This window comes from Varroa destructor, unplaced genomic scaffold, assembly GCF_002443255.2.
Source record: "Varroa destructor unplaced genomic scaffold, Vdes_3.0 BEIS01000001.1, whole genome shotgun sequence".
In the NCBI taxonomy this organism is placed as follows: Eukaryota; Metazoa; Arthropoda; class Arachnida; order Mesostigmata; family Varroidae; genus Varroa; species Varroa destructor.
The window spans coordinates 11,019,404-11,044,045 of NW_019211454.1; the positions used below are offsets into that span (position 1 = coordinate 11,019,404).

Sequence of the window (24,642 nt, forward strand, 5' to 3'; positions counted from 1 at the left end):
ACGATCAGGCTTTTGTCAGCGTACCTGATACGAGTATAGAGGAAGATGGTGGAGGGCACAGATGAAGCCAATTCGGGTGCAAAAGTTGAATCAGGTTAGTTTTTTTTGCGTTAATCGTTCGCCACTGTTATTCATAGAACTGCTAGGTATCCCGACATATACAGGCAGACTGGCCTATTCGATCAACGGCGACTGCCTGAATTCACCTACATAGACTAGAAAAAAACAGGGCGCTTTTTATGCACTAATAACATTGCACTGCTTCATCTTATGTTTGGCATAAACGTTTAAGGCGTTGACGATTCCAGGTCGACTATCGTACACCTGTCGACTGATACTGAGCTGTGATTAGTAAGCACATGTTTAACATTAATCTAATACCTGTAGCAATGAACACATTAATCAGAGATTCTAGTCGGGTAAGTGCCGCGACCTTAAGACAATGTTGACACACACACACACCTGAGAAGCCTTCCTGCTAACAGTTTTTACCTTAGGTCGCACGCCGTATTGTAAGAAACATCTCAGACTTTCAGAGAAGTGCCGCCGTTAAGCCGTTTGAGTTGCCAAGAACCTTCTTAACGGTAAACCCTTTCTGTTTGGTTCAATGAAGGCGTGCATGCACGTGCGTTAGATATGCATAGAGAACTGTGCTTTTAAATTTCTTCCTTCTAGCGTCCTGCTCCTGGTTAGAATAACTTGCAAACAACCATACATGCCCGTCTACTCGTTTTGTGCATATATTTACCGCTAATGTCGAATGTTTCAACTGTCATTTGGTCGTCGTCTTATTGCGAGGAGTGATACCTATTTATTTATCTAACATGTTTGTTCAAAGGTTCCGACTATTAATAACTACCAACTACGGCTGCCCTCACGTGAGTTCGACGTTGACTTCTCACCCAGCGGCAAAATTACCTTCACGCATTTACGGAATCGTATCTATACGCCAGCTGGGGGACCCAAAAAGGTCAAAGAGAACAAAAGTGTTAGCAAGCAAATATTCGTTCGGTACAAACCTCGAACAGACAAAGCTATGAAGGTACATTCTCTCCGAAAAGTCGCTTGATGGAGTTAGTGGGGGAGCGTGTTGGGGTTGAGAAAGCATGAGCAAAGGTGTTACTTTCATAGCTAAGACGCCTTTGCCCCGTTCGAATCAGAGGCACAAATACATCGCCACCGATAACTTGGGTAAACTAAATAGAAAAAGAGTAGAATTTTTATCACTATTATTATTCTATATAGTGAATGTGTGTACCATCAAATAATGATAATTGTCCTGCCATACGAAATGTTAATAACGTTACCAAATTCTTAATTCTTATGAAAATCTTAGCCCCAGTCTAAACTACTACGTATCGGTTTTAGTCAGATTTTCAGTAACCCGATATATGGTAATTTCACCAATGACTCCATAAAATGATAGTAGATCGACGGTGCTGCAATACTTTTACACGACGATTCCATGAGGCCTCGTCGGAGCGATGCTAGAATCTCGCTACTACTAGCGCTCTAGTAGTAGCGAGATTGGGCAGATTGCCGACTTGGGCAGCACCGATCCCGGATTGCTAGTATACGTAGCACACAACCTTCTCCTGTCAGCACTGACAAAGCTGATCCCGTTCTTACTTATTCACGCAGATTCTATTAAGCTGCAAGATGGTCGATTTACTTCGAGCTTGTCTTTCAAATCGATAGTAGTTAGCAAATCGAAACGCGGATTCTTAGTTCTGGCCCTCCATCGCACCCATTTTTTCCACGGTGGGAACTCATCCACTGACTCCCATCGTTACGGCCCAACGGCTCAAGCGAAGCAATGAGTGGCGCTTGTTTCCTTTATGTGTCTTTGGGTTTCTTCTGAAATCTTTCAAAACAACTAGATGGGTTTTTCATTCTTGCGCATCAGCAGATTTCGCTTTCTAGCCTGTCGGCTACACAGTCCCGTGTGTCAGGGAAAATAGGAATATAGCTTGTGTGAACGTTTTGGTGGTCTGAAGATTTTCTGCTTACCGATCTTGACGGCAGCGAGGGCTGGTCCCAGCAGAACTAGGAGAACGATGAAGCCGAATCCTGGTCTGTGCATCTCTACGTTTTTGGCCTGCAGTCTCATCTCTTAGCAGCACAGCCACAGCTGCTGCAGTAGAACCCACTCTCCTCCGTTGTACCTCCGCTACCACGTCAAACACTTAGTAGAGTTGTATCAGCAGATGCTGCTAATCAGCGGGGGTCGCTGTAACAGTGACGGCGAAGATATTAGCGTCGAAGCATTCAACGCACTACGACGATCCGCACTTCCAAAGTTTTCTTCGTCGCACGCGTGTTTTCCCTTTGTGCGTTTCTACAGCGGATACAGACTTGTCCCCAGATGCTTGTCGTCGGTTCAACTTGGTTTCAACACAATCCGGCCGGCCAGTCTTCTTTCCGGCTCCCAGTCCACGAGCAACTCCTCAGTATGGGAGGTTTTGCCTAAATCAAGCACGCATCTCTAAGCAACAGTGAATCCAGCACCGTTAGCTATTCAGCCTCGCTAATTAAACGGTCTCGTTCGCTTGCTCGTCCTAACACAGCCACTGATTCTCTCTGAATCGCCGCGTTACGTGCAGCAGCGCGCATCCGAAGCGACCGATCAAAGCGGCTGACCTATGATCACTAAGCTATAATCTCTAGACCGGCCGACTTAACCGGCGGCGGCGGTTATCCGATGATGATCTGTGGGCTGGGATGACATTGGCAAAATCCCACGCGGCACCGATTCGACACGGACTCACTGTTCACTGCGCTACTGTTTCCTGCTGCTACGACTCACGGAAAACGGCAATCTGACCAATCCCTATTCCTTACCACTTCCTTTCCTGTCCCTGCTTCTGCTACGGCTGCTGCGCTTCCTGTCGCGGGTGTGGCAGAAGCCAAGATGGCCGGCACCCAAACACCGGGGCGAGAGGCAAGCTGGCTGGCAGGAGCTACTAGCTCGGCCTGCAACACACTGCCAAATAGACCCCGGAACCAACGGACACAGTGGACCGGGAACGCGCGCGCGGCAGCGACTCAGCGATAACGGCGAACACCACAGCGCGCACCGGCAGCGGCAGCGGCAGCGGCAGCATAGCAGACCCGGCAGACACAGAGCGCGACCCCACAGAGGAGAAAGCCAAGGAGGAGCCCCACACGACAGCCCTAGGTATCGTCGAGACAACCCTCCATAGAAAATGCGCTTCAGAGTTTTGGGGGACAGCGATTTCTGAGGTTGGATTCGGCAGACAGTAGCATACTTCTCTCCCTTCGCTAGCACCCGCAGCGGGCTCTCGCTCAATTCCTGTTACCCTCTACGTTAGGCCCTTTCTGCACGAGTCGAGAGGACATTGCTCCCGCATGCACCATCGTCACTCAGACAAGGACGCCGTTTGGCTCTGGCCGTCAGCTCAGAGCAAGGAACAATGAGGACCGGCTGCACTGGTCCTACATTGGTGCTTCCAGTCATCGCGCGCAGGATTGAAAAACTGTTAGGGTTGGTAAGATTGTTAGAAGCTCGAAAGCTAATGTAAGATTAAGTACAAACAAATGCATTGGGTCATCGAGTACGTGTAAAGAGCAAATTTATAGTCAAATTAAGAGACGGTGGCGATAAAAATGGCATCTGACAATAGTTTAAGTAAGCAAGTTATTTGCGAGATCTGATATTTTATTTAACTGTTTGTCAATCGATGAAATTCCTCGAATTGTCGGCTCAATCGAGCCTAACTGATATAAGGTTCTTAACGTAATTATGCCCTTCTTGATTTCGGTCCCGGATCTGCTATCGGCTCAGTTTGTTTAGTATTCATTGTGAGTCAATTAAACCCTTGAACCCTAAAATCAATTTTCTATTTTCAAAACTAGGTGAATTCTTAAAATGAACACAAAAAGCACCATGCATAGTACACAGCCAAGGCTCGAGTCGAATAACTTTTTAAAGCAAGTTGGATAGTTATTTAGGAAGTTGGAACATTAATCCAAAAGTGTAGAGCACGTAATGATCTTAGACGAATTTCCTTTCAGCAAAAAAAAACCGACATCGCGTTTACAGTATATTCTTTTGTTCAAAAAAAAAAAGGCTGCTTTGGCAACTACTGCACATTTGTGAACACATTAACATAGCACAGAAGTTGTATCATATCATGAAGTTATTTAAGCTATTGCGATGATGCGATGAAGGACTGCAAACTCACGAAGCGCAGATTTGCCAATCCTCTGGCTCAAAATAGGCAATTTTCTATGTATGATTCTGAAGATTTTTTCGTTGTATCATTGGAATTTAATTACATTCTGAAATTCAAATTTGGTACATCAGCTTACGTTTACGTGAATTGCGGTGACGGCATTGTACAAACATTGGTCGCAGCTACGAGAAACTCCATCCGTACCAACACATATCAGTGATACTGGCGAATTTCGAATCCCTTCGCGTACTTTCGTTTCAGCAGCAGAGGCCGCACCGGCTGGCCTACAGGGTAGCAGCAGTAGCAGCACTGCGTTACATAGATAGAAAACGTTCACACGGATGCTATGGAATAAATACGTGAGTGCGAGTAGCGAGTCTATTTAATCGTACGCGACTGAGCCAGCGTTCACTCGAGACAAAGCAGAACTTGTCGAGGCAACTCTTATCGTGCCCACGGTGCATCAACCTCACAAGTCACCAACATACATACATATATATATATATGCGTTTGAAATTCCGGCTCGCTTCTTTTTTTTTTTTTACTATTTGTAAGCCTTCTTCAGCTTCGTTGTACTAGAGCAGAGAACAATGACAAACGAATTACGTATAGCGGCTCGTCTCGTTTGTCGGTTCGGCTACGTAATATTAATACGTTAGGCGTGATTTTGGCGGGAATAGAAGCAACGATGCTTAAAACGCTCGATGGTTATCTCTTTCATCTAGCTCTAAGTGGCAAAATTTGAATAAACTCATTCTCGTGTGTTGTATTTGTTGAGGATAACCTAAAATTGGATGAGTGAAAACAGATACCTAAGTAACAGGTTTGGATCAGCTTAAAAAACAGAAATCAGCTCTTCACAAGGTAATCAGATTCAACATTGTGGAAGTCACTTCATGACAATAGCTGTGACACAGCTTCCGTCCGAGAACACGTTTAATAGATATGTCTTTGCATGTTTCATACTTGATAAAAACAGGTAATTGATCACAAACGCGTCTACGCTAAAATGCTACCAAATCTAATTTCCTCATGATCGAAATCGCTTATACATGCTGGTCAGCTGAAGCACTTACAGATATTACGCATTAAATATATACATGTATATATACGCCGTAGTGATCGTTTTGGTCGTCCTAATTGTTCAGAGGCAGTTGGTATAATTGTATGCTCTATCCATGTTGACATGAGCAACGAAACGAGTGTTAGACGAAGGCCGACGACCCAATATGCACGGAAGCGGGCAGCCCAAACCAAAGTTTACCCCGTTAGCATTGGCGGAATGCTTGTCATTCAAGGATCGCCGCTATCTTTACCTTCTTGCAATTTTTCTCTACTCTAAATTATCAACTAGAATCTATGAGTCAGTATACCTTGCGATAATTGTCGTACAAGACGTGTAACACTACTCATTAACTCGTAGTTGTAGATAATCTGAAATAGTCTTGATTGCATGTCTTCTAACGAACTAGTAATATGGTAACAAGTGTTCGTATAGACTTCTTCATTATGGACATATTATAATTAGTAATAGCTTCGAGAAGTGTGTTGAACTCGAATCGATTTGTGTTGTAATCTTAGCTAATTATATTAATCTTCTCAGACGATTTCAGATTGTACTTCTTCAACCTCAGCTTCACAATGATAATACTCCCCTCCAATACAACTACACAGTTTAGCAGAGAACGGTGCAGGTACGAACGAAACGTGAATTCTTTGCTTCGCGACATTTGGGTTATACTTGACAGGATTCCGTAAGACATTGGTGTCTTGGTGCACCATCCATATTTGCATCCCATATATCTCTGTGTACACGAGCACCGATTTAGCTGCGACCTCCAGTTCCTTTATTGGCCAACGGACAACTCTTTCAATGCAACGACAATATTTGACGTGCTTGATACGTTCGGCCGTCACTTTGACCTCCTAGGAAAACTTTCCTGTACCTTAAGCGGGAATTATCAATATAGTCCAAGTGAGAGTACATGTCCCAGACGATTCTCATCAATGCAGTGTCTGGTCCTTCGCGGATATCACTGATGCCCGTCGTTTCGCATTCTATATACTCGGCTAATCGCATATCAAGAAAACGCTTGACGACGCAACCTATCGAAAACCATGGCCTTACCTTCAGACCTTCGTTCGTTTCTAATCTTTAATATACGGAAACTGTGTAGCTCATTCAAATCGTTTACGAGACATATTGCAAATCTGCTCAATTCATTCTGCACATTTGGCTACTTTGGCTTGAAGCCGTTTTTCCAGAGATTTCCACGAATCGAGATACCAGTTACCGTTTATAATGGGCCGCACCTGCAATTATTTCGCACACAACGTCAGTTATGGTAGGAGCATGTACAATACGATGTCGTCTATTGCTTAGCTGGCTCGTATTCGCTTCACGAGAATCTTCGCTTACCGAATCATGTCAGCATTGTGCGACATGCCTGCCTCTTGGAATTCATCAGTATCTATGAAGAGCGAGTCCTAAACTAGGCTGAATTTATTCGTGAGTTCCGCCTTTGGTAATATTTATGGATCTGTTTTCCAACGTTATCTGGCCTAAACATCACGGAAGTTATCATATAGCAGGCCGATTTACCGCTCGAAAAGCGCACCGTACGAAACGGCCGTCCAGTCACTCTTTTAGCCATGATACCTTCAAGTGCTAGCTGATAAATACGCCGCACTATCAATAGAATCGCCAAAGACCTTTGGTAGATGGTAGATAGTTTAAGTCAAAATCTGTAAAAACCAAATCATAACAACCTGGACGGTTGCGAGCCCATCGAAAAGGATACGTCCTAATGAGCCGGACCGTTGAAAAGTGACAAAAATAACGACCACTTGTAAAAACGATTACCTACACGTTATACGAGTGCTCGCGATAGATTGAGCCTCGACCAAGTGGCTATCGGTGCGATTGTGACGAACCAGTAAGACTAAAGTGAAATCTGTAAAAACGTTTGTGAAAACACTTGCTTAGTTCAGCTTTGAAGAGGGAGAATTCTATAATGATAAGTAATTTGTGTAACGAGGAAGGACCCGCTAAAGGACAATTACATGAGCCTTGTTTAGTTTCAAAGAAGCGTTAGAAGGAGGTTTGGCTTCTAAAGTAAATTATTCTTCTCAATGTGAGTAGGTGGAATATCTGCTAAAGTTTATTCTATTAAACACTTCGAACGGTTGAATAAAAATGCATTTTCTCGTAGAGATCGTATTTGCCATTTGCCAGTTACAGATCACCTTCTACTGATAGCACCTTAATAATAAATGCCTGAACTTAAGGTTTACACCAGCAATTCTGTTGCGCAGCTTTGTTACCAATTGATAAAGGGCCTACAGGAAAGAAAATTTCATTGCGTGTTCGTTCCTTCGTTTCAGCTGATAAGATTGTAAGTTACTTGTGTATACAGCAATGAAGTTTTTTGGTGGAAATTAAATAATGTTGTACTATAGATGCAACAAGTTTTCAAGTAAAACTTGAAACTTTTGAAGGCCTTAGAGAACTTGTCTTTGATGTTATTCTAATACGGCTTGTTAAATCGACCCACAACAAGCAACTTTCCGTGTTGTTCTGGAGACAAGTGGCATGACGTCCAATCTATACTTTAATTTAGATCAACTAATGATTCGGTTGATTAGTCAAATGCTGAGGGATGTCGGATTGGTTCTAACCGTCGCCATTTTGAACGTGTATGATCACTTGTTTTCGGGGCCATATGAATTCAGATGTGCACTAAACGTTGTGGCCCAGAACTCGAATGGGCTAAATAGAGGTGCAGTTGGCCATGTGAGGGTTCCGTTGGTTACGTACACATGAAAGGTGAGGCTTGGTACCAGTTTTCTTCATACCTAGTAAAGGAAAATTAGAAATGCAAAAAAATTTTTACTATATCAAATGCGCTGTGAATAGCTGTCCTTATTAGGGGTAAAGTTTTGCTTACTGAACGTATACGCGAACCTGTAGCGGACACTTCGTCGCTTCACTGTTTGACGGTCTTCTGATCCAGCTTGATGGACTGCCAAGCAGGCGACGACAACTTTCGTTGACATCGACCCACACAGAGGTTCGCAATAGGCAAGACTCATCATCCTGTAGATGCAACTAATGCTCAACATACAGAACGCCAGGACGTCCTGGAAGCACTGACAAAAAAAAAGTCTGAACTTCATATCATATTGGTAATGACTATACGTGGCGCCTAATTCTAATGCACACGGCGGCTTCAATAAGCCTTCTGCGACTTAATGACGTGAGTTGACTGATTGTTCAACATAAATATAACTTGTTTAGAAAGCTCCACTTACACTTTATGTAAGTTGGCATATGGCCCACGACGCAGATGAACCGAATAACATGGTAAATCGAGATTGTTACATCTTCAGATCAGTTAGATAGCGCGGAGAAGATACTAGACGGCAAATCGTATCATTTCAACATATGCTTGATGTTCTTCGCGCATACGTTAAGGTGGGTATAGAGATTTTTGTACGTAAGTAGAGACGGCGCTAAAATAAGCCGGGTTAAAAATACAAGTAAGCATATACGATCGTGTCTAAACAAAACCCCAGAGCCGTATTTCTATTATATATTCTATTTATTAGTTGTAGCTGCGAACGTTCAGCCTTGGACTGATTAAAACACTGAATGCATGATATGTTTTCTTCCCGGGAACCATGTCATCGCCAAAAGAAGACTTTCATATAAGAAGACCATTTGAGCCTCAATATCTTCTTTCCATAGAAAGATCAGTAGCTTTTTTATGGCATCGCGCTTATTTTTAATAGATATAGTTTGCTTCCATCTCTTCAAGCTGAATTGGCTTAATAAGATGACCCGAGAAACGAGTTTTTCTTTGGCGTTGCTAATTAGTAATGTATGTTTAATATGAACAATGTGAAATATTACGTAAGGTTTCCTGTACTTTAATATTATTGACCGTAACATGGAAGTACGAAATTTGTACCCCATATAGTAAATGTAACGACATAAAGCCGAATCGTAGAGGCGGTTTTGCGAGTGTGAAGAAAATAGAATACGCAAAACACGCTACCTTAAAAAATCAGGTTCGCTCAGACAGCCTTAGCAAATTTATCCGTATAGGAGAAAATAACTATAACGTAATGTTATTTAAAATCTATATATGCTTCGATATGATAATAATAACAATGATGGCAAGCTGACGATGATTTTGATTTTGTTGATGATGACTATAGACTACATTTTGTGAGCCTGGAAGGTTGTAAGAGTAAGAAGAAAAACTAGCCTATTTCGAACCCGCGCCTTTACTTGAAAAGTGGTGCGAAAGCATCACTATAGATAGAATTCGTCAATAGGTTGAACTTCAGAAGTATCGATTTATTTTTCCTCTGTAGTAGCCACAATTCAAAAGCGATAGACAGGTCGCTTTAGTGTCAACTTTTCTATTCGATTTTCCAAGTTTGACTTCAGATCTGTCTCCGAAGGTATCATAGTTCGCTTTGACAGTATTTTTATTACGAACAGCATTACCTAAATGCATAGGTATTTGTTGGTTGGCTGAACCAATACACTGCACTCATGTTCTGGGAATAAATTGAACTCGAATAGGGCCTTTCGGCAATAATACCACTTCTACGACGAAATTGACCTTATTTGGCGGATCCAGCGACTTCACACGGTATTTCCTGAGGAGCCATACAAGAAGAATCTTTTCTTCCTGAATAGCGAAACGTTGACCGATACAGTTTCGTGGACCAGCAGAAAACGGGACGAATGCGAAAGGACTACGGGAGCTAGAGTTTTCCGGAAGAAAGCGGTCAGGATCGAATCTAAGTGGGTCCGGAAAAACGTTTGGGTCTCTATGTAGGACCAGAATATTGCACGCCACTTCTGTGCCCACTGGTACAGGCTTGTCGTCGAGCCTAAACTCTTTTGTGACCGTGCGTGAGATACGTGGAACCGAAGGATAGATTCTCTGCGACTCCTTAAGCACCATGTCCAAATATCTAAGCTGCTTTATGTGCTTCTCTGTAACTTCGGACTCGGTGTCACCACGAAAAATGTCGTCGATGTCTTTATGTAGTTTACTTTGAACTTCAGGATGTAGCCCGATAAGATAAATAGCCCAAATGAGTCCCATTGATGTTGTATCGTGTCCTTCGAACATGAACGTATCCACCTCTTCGCGAATATCTGCCACACTCATTGTTTTGCGTTTAATATGTTCTACGAGAAGCATATCTAAGAACGGTTTTCGGGACTTGAAGATGCCATCTTCGTTGGCTGCCATTTTTTCGAGCTCCGCAGGGTTTGCTTCTAGCTCTTTCTTTCGCTCATTAATCACATTTATCGTAAACCTATGTAATTCTTTAAGATCCCTGCAAGTCTGCCTACTGTTCTCCGTTAGGTTGTAGATCCAGTTAACCCATTGGGTAGGCTTAAGAATTCTACCCAATAAGCGAGCCTCTAAAGATTTGATTGAGCGTAAATACTTTTTGCCACTTCCAGTCGTCTGGCTATTCATCGTCACTCCCATAATCGTTTCACAGATGATATCTAGCGTAACAGCAGTCACATACGGCACAATATCTTCGGTCGGTTTTTTAGAACCTACTTTTTCGGTGAAGATCTTCGCTTGTCGGTTCATAATGACAGCGAACTCGTCAAGGATCCGGAAATGAAAGGCGGGCGTCAGTAGCTTCCGTCGCGTCCTCCATTTGTTACCAGTGCTTGTTAGCAGTCCAAGGCCTAGCCAGGGATGAACGTAATTATAAACGGGTCCTTTAGATATATTAGTATTACTCGTCAACACCTTCTCCACATGGTCGGCTCGAAACACAATTAGACTTGGCTGAGCCCCTAGATACATCGCGAAACAGCCATGCTTTCGGTATTGATCCATTCGTTTGAGCACTTGTTGCCAGAAGAGCACGCCAAAATCTATGCCTGTCAGCCGTTCTCTCACGCAAAGAACGACGAAATTGCATAGATAGGTGATGACGGGAATTGATTCAAAGGCATGTGGGAAAGCCATTAGCTTGCGGTAGGTAGGAATCTGCCGAAGACGGATAACAGTCATCATTGTGATCAGAGCAATGACGAAAGCCGTTGACAACGGCTGAAACAGTTTTCCAAGATAACGTAACGACTCCATTGTGAGTCAGTTCTAATACTCTTCCATGGCTGCAATACCATCTGAAGACACCTTCTCGTGACGAATGCACTCGCTTTTCTCGATAAAAAAAAGATCGTTTTTTACTTAACCGACTTATATCTCGGTTACGAATAGCGGAGGTCGTCTCATCGAGCCGATGCAGCTTCACTCCAAATCCTTTCCAACCGTCTTTCTCCTTAGGAGAGAGGAGACAGACTGGTGATAGGGCAAAAGTTGAACATCTGACCGACTCGGTGTAAACAACGCTTATAGTCTAAATATCTTTCTAGATCAAGAAAACATATCCCGTGCCAGCGAAACGTCCTTCGATAGGGTACCTGCCGCTGTAGCAATGCCGCTAGGCCTTTCTATCTAGGGACAAACCTAACACTGAAGAAAACGTTGAGAAAGCCAATACAGTCTTCTTTCAATTTAGGCTAATGGTCGTATGCGCAGCATACTTTGGCCCAAAGCGGTATAATATTCCTACATTGAAATAGCTCAGTATCTTAGTTTTTATTCGTTGTTGAAGTATTTCTTCGAGGATCAGACAGAACAGTCGATTAACTATCAGACTCATCCAAAAGAAGATTATGCTGCTTAGTAAGCGTTCTATGCGTTTTCGTTCTGAACCAATCGATGGTGGTGAATGAACTGAAGTTCAACGATTAAGAGTTGTAGATAATTGCCAAGGCCGCTAAAGAGATGTCGGTATAAAGGCACTTCGTTACGGGTGGCTTCTAGACAATACCTGTATTCATTGAACAACTTTCTTTCTATTTCCGCTTGAGCGGAAAAATTTACCTCTGGACATGCATCGATTGAGCTACTTTACCTGCTCTATTGTCAACACTTCAGTTCGCAGCTGCCAATAAATGGAAACGACGAAATCTTTGAAACGAAGGACCTACATACGTTTGTGATGATCGAATTCTTATTTGATGCTAAAACTCATTTTGAAGAACTAGATGCTTTTTTCCTATACTTCAGCCAGAAAAGGTAGAACGAACTTTCTTCAGAGGGCAATCAACACTCAGAACAACTATGTTTTGAGTTTCATTTTTCGACTGAAGGGCTTTCAATTCATTGCCCCTGTTTGTCGAAAACGGATATCGGCGAGCATAAAAAACGATACACATATGTATCAGCCCAGAACATCAGAGTACTAATGAGAGAGGTAGTATAGAGAGAGGTAGAGGTAATATAAAGTATCAAAGGGTGTTGATACGACCAGTCATCACGTATTTTGCAGTTAGTTATAGTCGGTACGGTTTAATAGTACGCATTCAAAATCATTTTTCATATGGATTTTATAATTAATACTATTTTGTTATATTTCTAAATAGAAAGAAAGACGCGCGGCGTTAGGGTATTTGTACTCATTTACTATTGGAATCGATCGAGATAATCTGTTGATTTGTGCCCACTGTATCTGAGGGCAACGGAGTCAGTCATCCGCAATAGCTCTGTATTACATAACATAAGCAGAATATTATACTTTCTGCAATGAGAATACATATTCGAGAAAAACGAGAGTTATAATCGATACTGTGCTTTTAGCGGCTCTTGTAAGTAAGACAGTTTTCTTGTCCTTGAGTGCATTATCCTTTCTCGCAGCTTGCAAAACCTAGCCACGAACCTTCTCTTCGACCTATCTAAATAACGTTTATTATTTCCCCTTAATATCTTTATCTCCTCACGCATGGTCCTGTGAGGAGAACTTCATCGTCAGCTAGTCGAACTGAAGACGAAAAAACTAGCGTGTTGTTCATCAGTTGTTGAGATTTCCCAGTTAACAAGCCGGCAAACATCTTGCTTTCTCACGCAATTTTCATGCGCTTCGGTTGGGACAATTCCTTTTGCTTTTTTTGATATCCATATCGTTCTTTTTCCTCCTTTCCACGCCAGTGTCCTTATACAGCCTTCATTGAAACATGGCCAATCGCTATTTCGGTTCTCATCAGACCTCGGCGAACTGACCTCCACCTGAACAATTCATTCTAATACATAGCTTAGAAGGACAATCCAGAGACAAGTGACCCAATCCTCACGCTTGCTTCCAATCAGCATTGCATTGCATTGGATATTGTTTTGATTCCGTCAATATACGAGAATCTGCAGATTGATTATTCCCTGGTGATCCCTCTTCTAGTGATTCGTTTTGATTTTAGAATTAGTAGAGATCGCAGCCAACAAATGGGAAAAAAAAAAAAAAAAACATAAAAATACAACTTATTTCACTAACGGTTGCTAAGCCCAATTATCCATTGTTAATGCCGTCGAGGCCTTTTCACGTCCACCTGTGTAAACACAATAGGCTTATTTCGCTCCCTTCAGAATCGTAGGGTATGTTTAGCATGCATTATATAACAGATTGGACAAAAAAAAAGAATCGTAAATCTTCCATTTGCTGTATCGGCTGATCCGCTTCACGTACACAAAGGCACACTATTATGGAAAATGATCGGAAAAAAATTATTTAACATGGCTAAAAGTACGTGGAGCGTTTTAGGTGAACCTCAACAATCAATACGATACCCAAGTGATGTCTTAAGTCACTGAAGGCGTTCTCGAGTAAGGGTTATGTGATAAAATCTGTTTTCGACCTGCCCAGTTGTGAAATGTGACAGAGTTTTCATTCCCTAAAGCAAACTCGAAAACGATCGAATATAACATAGCAATCAATGCCTTATAATTTCATACGTAAGAGGTGTGTGTTAGTCTAATCCTTAACGAGTAAATAGAAGGTGCTATTTATAGCATCCTAATATCTGCTATCAGTATAATTTATACTATTATTGTTATTTTTTTCCCACTAGTTTTGTTCGCCTTTTCAGTGCGAAGGCTATCGTAAAAAAGGCATATGTCTAGCAATATAACGCGCTGTAAACCATAAAATGCTAATAGGCTTATTTGTAGCTATTGCTGCAGACATGTAAGAGGGGACAATTGAACATGCTCCCAGAACTGGCCTATCTACTAGAAAAGGCAATTGCATATTGGGAGAGATAGCCTGAAATTTCGTCTGTATTGACTTACAATGAGTGCGCTCATCTTTAACTTTGCTAAAAGGCCATTTATATAGAAAGAGAATCTAGTTCAACTGTTTTTACCAGTACGTGAGCTACCATTGTCAGATACTATTTCCAATGCTTATCATATAGATATAGTGAAATGCTATGATGCAAGGCCGAAGAACATGTCGATAGAGTCAGCGGTTACCTGAGAAAAAATATTTTTTTTCTACATGGACGAATGTATTCTATCAGGATCTCGTTTACACTGCCTATTTTTTTTTTATTCAAATCGAAAGGATGCGTTTGTATTTGATGAAGACTCAAACGTTTCTGGTCAGCCTTGCGCTCGGAATAAATACATTACTATAACAGGTCGGCTACCCGATCCTCATAGAAGGAACGGAAGCAAATAAATAAATAAGAAACTTACGCTCGTAGCGCGTAATTAAAGTAAAACAATCGCCAATGAATGTACAAAATATCAAACCCGGTCTCCGGTGCCAAATAAATAACAGTTTACATTTATCTGGTTTCTCATGCCTAATTTCTTATGGAGACTAGATTTTGTAAAGAACCGTGTATATATATATATATATATATGCTAATTATGAGTCAATTGAAGCTCGTTACTGAATTATCATTAAAAGTGCTAAAAGAACGGTTTATTTCATTACGAGTACTAAAAAAGAAGCTAGTCAAATGTTTTTCTAAAAAAAAAATAATATATTACTGTAGCCCGTAAATAGCGAATCAAACCAGAACTCAAACTTCATAGTGGTAACTTGCATACTGTCTGTAAGTTGGTTACCTATAAAAAAAAGCCTATAGCAATTATTACCTATAAAAAAAATTTGCTACTCTTTAAGGTCATTCGGCAAGCGTCGATTATAAAATACATTAGGAAACAAGTCGCAGCTGTTTTATTTGCCATGGCTAACACTCTCCCCAGCATAATTTTTTGTTAAAATATCGGTCTTTATCGCGCTTATAGGAAAGCAATTCTATCACAAACTATTAATATCCTTTAAGCAAGATCATTTTGAACGCAATATAAATTTCTGTCGAGTCGTGCAGTGAACTTGAATAGGGCACTTAGGCACTAGAATCATCTCGCCGACGATATCGATCTTCCTCCAATAGTGCGAAACGACGCCCGATACAATTTCGTGGCCCCACAGAGAACGGAATAAATGCGAATAGACTATGACTGCTGGTGTTTTCCGGCAAAAAAACGATCTGGATTAAACTTCAGCGGATCCGGGAGGACGTCAGGATCCCTATGTAGGCCGAGTATGTGGCATGTCGCCTCTATGCCGACTGGTACCGACTTACCATTAAGCTCGAACTCCTCAGTGATCGAGCGTCCTATAATGGGCACAGACGGAAAGATTCGCTGCGTTTCTTTAATCGCCATCAATAGGTATTTCAGATGCTTAATGTGTTCAGCGATTTCCATTTGAGTTTTCGTCTGAGGCAGTCCGAGTAAGTAAGTAAATAGCCTAAATTAAGCCCGTACGTGTAGTATCACGCCCTTCAAACATGAACGTAACCTCTTCTTCTCGAATGTCGTTCGCTGACATCGTCTTGCGTTTCAGATGCTCTATAAGCAACATATCAAGGAAAGGCTAGTTGCCATCCTCTCAAATTCATAGAGGTCTGATTCGAGTTCAGCGATAACAGCTAACTCGATACATTGACTAGGTGGTTGAATTTTAGCCAAGAACGCTCACTAAGACCTTTAAGCGATTCGAAATACTTTTGGCCATTTCCAGCAGTCTGGCTGTTAACTTGCACTCCCATAATGGTTTCACAGACAATGTCGAGGGTAACTGCTGTTATAAACGGCTAAATATCTTCGTCGGCTTCCGTACGTTCAATCAAGATTGTCGTCTGTTGATTCATGTCGCTGAGAATTTCGAAATCAAATGCAGGATTTAACAGCCTTCTACGGGCCTTCCATTTGGCGCCAGTACTTTTCAGAGGCCCTGTCCGAGCCAAGGATGCAGATGCGAGTACGAATATCCCTTTGAAGTATTCGCATCGTTCGTTAACGGCTTCTCCATGTGGTCAGCCCTGAATACCACCACGTTGGGTTGAGCACCAATAAAGAGACTAAAACAGCCTTACCTATGGAACGTTTTAATCTTCTCTAAAGTGAAATTCAGGAAGTTCATACCGTACGGTATTCCGATCAGATTCTAGTTTCGAAGTAAGCTTACATGCATTCTCAGATGTCGTACTAATGGGATTGTTTCATTTTCATGTGGGAACACCATCAGCTTTCGGTAAGGAGGCAGCTGTTTTAGCCAGATTAATGTAGCAATACGACCGTCCCTACCACCATAGTCTGGACGATTTTTCCGAGCGTATCCAATACATCCATGGTACAGTTATACGAACGATCTAATCTCACGGACACAAATTCATTTTAAGTTCTCTGCTTGAAAGCTGGTCGTGTCTACACCAATGATACGTTCCTTTTCTAGACAACTAGTGTTACTTTTACGATTCGTTTGTGGTTATATACGATCATGCTGCTCCACGCGTCCCCTTACCCATGAACCTCACTAGCCGAACGAGCGAGTTGTCGTTTAGCCAATAGAGAAAATACGAAATGCCATGGTATTACGACTACCATTACTAGATATAGCCAACGCCCACAGACAGTATAGCCTATGTTAGCATAACAACGTCCCTGTATGCGATAACAATATTCGATTTTGTTCTTCGTTCCATACAACATGTCGAGTGGCGCCCCCTGCTGGACATGTTGGAGTCCGCTTTCGCTCTATGCTCCAACGCAGTCCCTTCACCTATTTTCGGAGGGAGGAGGGTTACATCATCCGAGACCCCATTTATCTCTATGGCAACACTCCAACCTTAACGCGTGGCTAGCCGGGTGTTACTTACTAGTCGCTGAGCGCTCAGCTGTTCCGATTCCGACGGTTCACCTAGGAAGCATTTTTGTTCGTAAAATTAGCATCAATTGTATGATCGGATTTAAATAACCGTTTACATAGTAATTAACAGTACCGTTGCCATAACAAAGTGCCGTTGTTATTGTGGTCGTCAGTTTTGTGTGTAACTCTATATTATAAAATATGCTACTGACAGCAAGTGTAACCTTAAAGAAAGTACTGAAATATTTTTGACACTGATTTCCACAAAAAGTTTTTCTGAAAAGTATCGTCAGAAGAAAACTACTAGGAGTTTAGTATGTCAGAACAAGACACGGAGCCGGTGGACGCTGCAGACGACGCAGAAGAAATCGCCAGTGATGGAAAAAGTCGTAAGGACAACGTGCAGGTTTGCGTACGGTGTCGTCCGCTTAGTGAGTCTGAAATCGCAGCTAATTATCGAAACGTCATCTCTGTGGATCCCATAGGAGGGACCGTGACAGTTGCCAGCCCGAGCGGAGGATCAGAACCACCGAAGGTTCGCGCATGTGATTGACTAGTGGCCTAACTGGCTGCAGATTACAAACGGATAGTTCTTATCAATGCTGATTAAAAACAGCAATTTATAAGTTCATTGACAATGACAATAATAACGTTGTTCTCAAAAGAGAGACAGTTTCATCTTGGAGCTGGTATAGAAGACTGGACGAACAATCGGCAAATGGTCCACACCGTCTATTTCTACGTACCCAAAGACCTTTGAGGACTCAGTTACTCCTAGCCGGCTAAGGAAGTGGCGGGCCAACAAAAAAAAATCCCAATTTTTCAGAGAAATCGGATGTATAATTTGACTGAGTGAATTTTAACGTCAGGATAACATGTTTGTTTTTCAGTGTTTTACCTTTGATCTCGTGTTCGGACCCGACTCAAAGCAAGTTGACGTTTACAATCGAGCCGCACGACCAATAATTGATAATGTCCTGCAAGGTAAGATCAAACATTTTTTGGCCGGACGACCAACGGTTGATAATGTCTTGCCTTTTCTGGCCGAACTTCCATTTCTGCAGATTACTCTTGCCTGAGATAGATATCGTATAGGCCCTAGCGAATGATTCACATAATCGCGTCTCTGTCTAATAGCGTGTATTTCAACAGCATCTACGAAAACTACTCCTGAAACCTATGTCTGCGCTTGGTAGAGCCAAATTTCAAAAAGCTTCGATCTGTTTTATTAAATATCAATTCGTTGACAGCCCTGGAAAGTTAAAGACCCGCTTCGTCTTTTCAGGTTACAATGGGACGATTTTCGCATACGGCCAAACCGGAACTGGGAAAACCTTTACAATGGAAGGAAACCGCTCTGTGCCAGAACTCAAAGGCATAATCCCGAATTCATTTGCTCACATCTTTGGATATATTGCCAAGGCAGCTGAGCAGATAAAGTTCGTACCGAATTACCTATTTTGAACATTCAGCAAGCCTCATTCAGGCGATCTTGCTTATTGAAATCAAATTATTTCAATATTTCTAAGTTCTGTCGATGTAAAGTTAAAGGAGAGCGAACAGGTTTAAATGACAGACAACCACTATTAATGCAACACTATTTTCTATTACTTTTGTTTAGATTTCTTGTTCGAGTATCGTACTTAGAAGTTTATAATGAGGAGGTTCGTGATCTTTTGGGGAAAGATCAAAGCTTACAGTTAGAAGTGAAGGAACGCCCCGATATTGGGGTGTACGTAAGGGACCTCTCTTCGTGTGTTGTGAATAATGCGGATGAACTTGACAAAATTATGACGCTAGGAAACAAGAATCGTAAGTGTGAAATCTGTACTTTAAATAATTTTAAACCCATAGAGAAGTCACATAGCTAGCAGCGACACATATTGATACTAAATAGACAGTAAGTGTGACAATTTAAGTTGTGATTTGTTTGATTTTCGTTTTCCGCTACTTATTTATTAAATTATTTGCTGTCCTTCAGGTGCCGTTGGAGCGACCAATATGAATGCCCACAGCTCCCGATCCCATGCCATATTTTCCATCACCATAGAATGCTCAGAACGAGAACATGTCCGAATGGGAAAATTGCACCTTGTTGACCTTGCCGTAAGTGTCATCTAGTAGCGTTTTTTTTTATATTTTCTACCATTTGGCTTCTAATGATCTCTACGCTTCGAGTTTCACGGGATCGCCATTAGGAGGTCTATTGGACAGCTGGGTCTTAGCACGAAACGAAGTATGTCTAGAATGAGATTGGAGTCCAGACTACGACGTCTGCTTAGCAGACAGATACATAACTCACTAACCTATCACAGGGACCGTATGTCATACGGCGTGAGAAAATCCAAATACATAAGCCTCACGTAGTTCGGATGCGCCTAATAAGAACGGTTACACAGTACTGTAGAATAATTTTACAATTTCATAGAAGGAACGTGATCAGGATTTTTGTGCAAAAAGCTGCTTGTAACACAGACAATATTTTACATGATCTGACTATTGTGAGTAGTTTTACTTTACTTTACTTTACTAAATAAGTAGTGTTAATTTATACAATGCTGAAAAAGGTGGCCTTCATTTGTCCTTAAGCTTGGTTCTGCCTTGCACTCATCAGTCGCTAAACACTGATCCAATTTCAGCTATACTATCTAAAAGAATCAGCGCAGCCTCGTATCCATTCTTCTCGTCCTTTATTCATAATAGGTCATATAACTTACATACAACAACAACGACTGCGTTGTTTCTTAAGTGAACATTGGAAAAGCGTTAATGAGACAATTCATATTATCCGGTATATTGTGTATAGAAATGCTCTATTTCTGTTTATAACAAAACTGCATTTCCACATAATGCCATCCGACCGCCAGATACTATGATCCTGTTCTTCACACAATTGTTAGCCCTTTCCTTTTGCTACAGCCGATACAGAAAGGTTGTGTTCAGTTGCCATTTAACACAGCGACAGAGAAAGAGAGCATTTAGCACAAAAAAGCTCTGATTCTGAGAATGTGACCCTAGGTCAAATCGAAATTAGTATCTTATGCTTTGGGCATTGCGAAGACACATCTTCTCTGGGTTCGTTCATTTCGTCTTTGCATTAATTTCCAATTCTGTGATACTTGTGGACGAGTTGCAGAAGCGCCCCCGAGCTCTACCAAGCCGACCAAGTTTTCTCGGATTTTTTCTCCGCCATAAACGTTTGAAGGGGATGTTTCCATAGTTCGCGGATCATGTAAGAGCGGAGACAACACAAGACTGGGACAAGATAAATATTAGCACGTCCTAATTTAGTAAAGCAATGTGTTTGTTCCGGATTCAGCGCCTTGCAGAATAAATTCTTACAATGACAGAAGAACGTGTTTATGTAGAGTATTTGTTGTGAGTACACAGGCGTCGCCCGAATTTAACGTACACACGAAGAGCACGTATTCGTCTTTTTCCCTTCAAATCGACATAAGCCGTTGTCGGATTTTACGTTTATAGTCCGTCGACAGAAAGTTAGGTAATGGGTAAAAGTAAGCTCTTCGATCGGGCCTATTGATCGATAACTGCAATATTCGATCATGTTTAATTAGTCGCGTCGTCTGTTCGGCTTAATCGAGCGGAACCGATGACCGAGCGACCCACGAGCGCTCTTATGTCTACCCATGTCACTTTCGATTATTTGTTATGCTGATAATAGCTGAATATCACAGTATCCCAATCATAATGCAGGAAGGCAACGACGCCACTATCGTATCAACACGCACGTTTACTATTTGCGCGGATCTACCTTTTCCCTAAGTACATACCATCGAGTGTTCCTTAACCGCGCAGAAAATTGGCATGCAATAGGAAGCGACTATGGATGTTGCCTTTATCGAAGTTTTATTCCCGGTTGTTGTCTTGTTGTGCAAATAGATGTTTGTTCGAGCTATTTGTAAATGCATAGTATGTGAATTGGCATATCAGTAGTTGTCGATTTTTCATCGATCGGGGAGGTCGAGCGGGATATTGTTTATCGAGCAGAATATGCACGCGATCGAAGTGTGCACGATTAACGTCATAACTATTATGCCAGATTCACAACAACGTGCAGCGTTAACCGCGTTATTCCTTGTTCATGTACCTAAATTGGCCTACGACGTAAGCATGTACAGTGAACATAGGTTATATTATATAATATAGTAGTAACATACAGTTTCAATGGTAGTTGTATATTGTTTGTAAAGTCAGCGATATGTTGAAGATCCGTAGCACCTAAAAAACGAGCCAGTTGCTATGAAAAAAACCGCAGTTTTCTACGGAATACCGAATACCCAAGTGGTCAAATAGTCTACAGCGATGCACAGGTGAGCCCATCGATATTTTTCACAATTGGTTATTATTACTGGCATACAGGTAGTACGCTGTGATCGTCGTCTTGATTGGATTGTACTCCTTCACTTCATTTCTTTTCTGACTTAGTCGTAGCGCTGGCTCGAAGTGATAACAGCTTTTGGATTACTGCACTGCACCGTAGTCCACTTTGCGAGCAAACACCGATCTGTAGAGGGCATACCCAACGACGGTGGCGATTGAAACGCCGGCCAGGGTGCTGCCAACGGCGACGGGCACCGTCCGATCGTAGTTGTACGGGTCGAGCGTGTGAGCCATGGCTACCTGCTGACAACGAGACAGTGGTCCATAGTTGCCAGTCAGCTGATATGCCTGAAGGCGCATGTCCTTTAGTTTTACCATAATTTTCGCACTTGAATTGACGATGGCTAGCGCTAGAGGCGGATGCAAAGGACATCCGTATGATTGGCCCATCGGCGTCATGAACAGGCTGATATTGTGCGTTGTCGATGCGTATCGACGGCCTGCCTTCAGTGCCCCAGGAAAAAGAGGCGAATTAGTATTATATTGCACCTCTAGTTTGTTTACGTACCATGAACTTCTTTGGCGCGAGCGTGTAAAGTGCATAATAAACTTGAACAGCGGCCACTGAACTTCGAATTGCGGATCACGCGAGTCGGTTGAACATACGCCACGTGTGCCCAACTCCCTGTTAGGCGGCATTTTCATTGAGGCGTACTGCATACCCACCGCTGTAGCGTACGGTATCGTAAAGAAGGCCTGGAACCTGGCCAGGATGCAGATGGTGCCGTCAGAGTCCCATACAGCGAGCGAATGTTCAGGCGCCTTCACCCGTGGGGCGGAACCACGTTGTGGCATTGCCACCGGCTCCCCTGGCCGATGACTATCGGAATTATTAATGCTAGCAAAGGCGTCTATACCAGTTGATTCGTTGCTGCTTCCGGTGCCGTTTTCAACTGATATTAGATCCTGATGATGTAACTCTACATCGTCCGCATGCTCATGGTTCTCTTCAGGTTCGACTCCGTCGTTGGTTAGGATCTGCTCTTCCGGCAGCTGGTCGAATGATTGCGAACGGCCTAGCGTGCTAGTGTCTAAGTACTTGGCCGCGTCCATAGGTGGGAAAACCACCGGTTGGCGAAAAGCGCTGAAGAACCTAATGGCCCCGCCGCCTCTACTGTTACCCCCACCGAGAGTTGGCGAAGACGCCAGAACGAAGGCACCGAACGACAACGCTAGCAGCGACAGCCGCGGACAAGTTGAAGTTGACAATTTGAGCGGCGACGCAGACCAGCCGGACGCAGCCACCTTGCGATTACTGGCTCCGCGTGTTAATCGTGGTGGCAGAACGGACGACATCGCTCTCTTCTAGCACGGTTTCTTTTTCCTGTAAATTTCCTCCAAAATTCAGCGACAATATTTAGCTCGCTAGATAAATCCCGCTCTCTAGTTCACCAACTCACTAGTTCAGCATGTAACTCACTAGATAGCTTTTTGCTTTTCCTTTATTGCGTTGCTTCCTATTCCATCACCATGACTCTTACAAACTCCGCACATGGCAGGTGGCACAATAAACCGCGACAATGAGATTGATTTATCTCGAGCAAAACTCTACTAGAACGACATTGGCAAGACCGTTCCCGTCGAGACGGCGATCCGACTTGATACAATTAGAACAAAGCTGTTTCGTCTGTGTGTCCTGTCCCTTCGTTCGTTCGTTCGTCTGTAGGCCTACTTCCGCTTGCTTCCGCGTCTATTTGTCTGCCTTCGCGTTTCTTATGGACAGAGAATTCGCTGGTTGTCTCTACTTCCGTGGCTTCTCTCTTCTGGCTGGAATCCAACGAGCGGAAGCTCGTTCCCGCTCAGGACTGGTGCTGCTTCGACCGGAGCTTGCCGGAGGAGTGGCGCCGCTGTCTCGAATTGAGCTTGTCAGAGGAGTCGGCTTCGAGGAGTCGTTGCATCAGTAGCGTACGCTCCGCAGTTCTCATTGGTCGGCTGCTGCATGGCAAACGGGAATGGTTTATGCTGGAATGGCGACTGTGGGATTCGTTGAGACCTGTTTCTTCCGCTTCAACGAAGAAATAAGCAAGGTGATTCATATCGTACTCTTTCTGATTTGCAAACAGATCTGCGTACAAGTTTTTGTTCTTTCGTAGTATTGAAGTATAATGCCGCTATACGCCGTGTACCCAATATGAAAGAAAAGGCTTTAGCTCATACGCATACGTACGTAAGCCGTAAAATCTGTTGGCATTACCGGAACACTGTAGCCTGCTTTCTCTACTCGACCATGTTTAGAATTCGCTTCACATGTTATTCCAATGAGGTTAAATAAGGTGACACGCCACACTAAGCCCCGCTTCTCTGGGGCTAGCGCGTCATTCAAATACAGCCCGGTATTCGGTAATTTATAAGACTATTTTACGAGAAAATAGAAAATAGATTTTTTGTATACATCGCGAATGTTAAGCAACACCACTTGACACAAACAAATGTGAGCCATATAAGAAACTAACAGATAAAGTAGAATTTACCGTAGCAAATATAAATGATTTGACCATGCCTGCTAGCTAGAGATAGAACGTAAGCGCTATACGGAATCTTCGAGAGCTTCGTCCATTTGTGCTTCTAACGCTCTAGTAGAAGAAAGAATTGAAATAAAACCTTAAGATATTTTTATTGTTACGTAAAGTTTATTTTTAAATAGTTGAATTAAGGCGCACTGGTGAACTCGTCAAATATTGCTGATAGCTCAATAATTTTTGAGGATGTACAGCCTTAACCAAATACCAGCGTCAGGAGATTTGTCTCATAATTCAGCCGCTTCATAGGTACATTCCTCGCAATAAGTGAATATTTTGTTTTAATATTCAAGAGCGATTGTGAAGAACGATGGCAATCTGACCAGATAGATAATTCGTAAGTTAAACTGGCGGAAACAAGCACGTATGATTTGCGGTAGTGATAAGACGGCAGATCAAAGCTATACAGACAAGAAAAGTCATCGCATAGCACACCTCACAGGGTAGCGTGGTCAGTCAATGCGCATCTA

The 24,642-nt window shown here is 42.5% G+C and overlaps 3 protein-coding genes and 2 pseudogenes across 14 annotated transcripts in view; 1 reads left to right on the plus strand and 4 right to left on the minus strand.

Moving 5' to 3' along the window:
• The window catches only part of LOC111248674 (uncharacterized), a 180,496-nt gene that overhangs the window by 62,039 nt on the left and 93,815 nt on the right, over positions 1-24,642 (minus strand). The window lies entirely within an intron of this gene.
• Positions 1-24,642, plus strand: part of LOC111248725 (kinesin-like protein KIF3A) — a 62,534-nt gene that overhangs the window by 33,663 nt on the left and 4,229 nt on the right. For 2 of the 7 annotated variants that reach the window (XM_022801580.2, XM_086993517.1), the window contains exons 2-5: positions 18,143-18,236; positions 18,538-18,691; positions 18,874-19,064; positions 19,234-19,358. In XM_022801580.2, the coding sequence (XP_022657315.1) occupies positions 18,594-18,691; positions 18,874-19,064; positions 19,234-19,358 (414 nt within the window). In that variant the 5' untranslated portion in view covers positions 18,143-18,236; positions 18,538-18,593. Of the gene's footprint in view, positions 1-6,427; positions 7,331-7,928; positions 8,023-8,166; positions 8,453-8,520; positions 8,671-17,277; positions 17,788-18,142; positions 18,237-18,537; positions 18,692-18,873; positions 19,065-19,233; positions 19,359-24,642 lie in introns of those variants that run through there. The other 5 variants (XM_086993487.1, XM_086993509.1, XM_022801569.2 and 2 more) reach the window with 5 other exon arrangements.
• On the minus strand, positions 9,538-11,471 carry LOC111248731 (cytochrome P450 4V2 pseudogene; annotated as a pseudogene).
• On the minus strand, positions 12,700-17,063 carry LOC111242910 (cytochrome P450 4V2-like; annotated as a pseudogene).
• On the minus strand, positions 19,924-23,643 carry LOC111248737 (lysosome-associated membrane glycoprotein 5). The gene has a single exon (XM_022801608.2). The coding sequence runs from the start codon at positions 22,947-22,949 to the stop codon at positions 21,735-21,737; it is 1,215 nt and encodes a 404-aa protein (XP_022657343.1). The 5' UTR covers positions 22,950-23,643; the 3' UTR covers positions 19,924-21,734.

Coding starts and splice junctions, on each gene's coding strand:
- LOC111248737 (XM_022801608.2), bottom strand. CDS start 22,949: ATGTCGTCCGTTCTGCCACCACGATTAACACGCGGAGCCAGTAATCGC.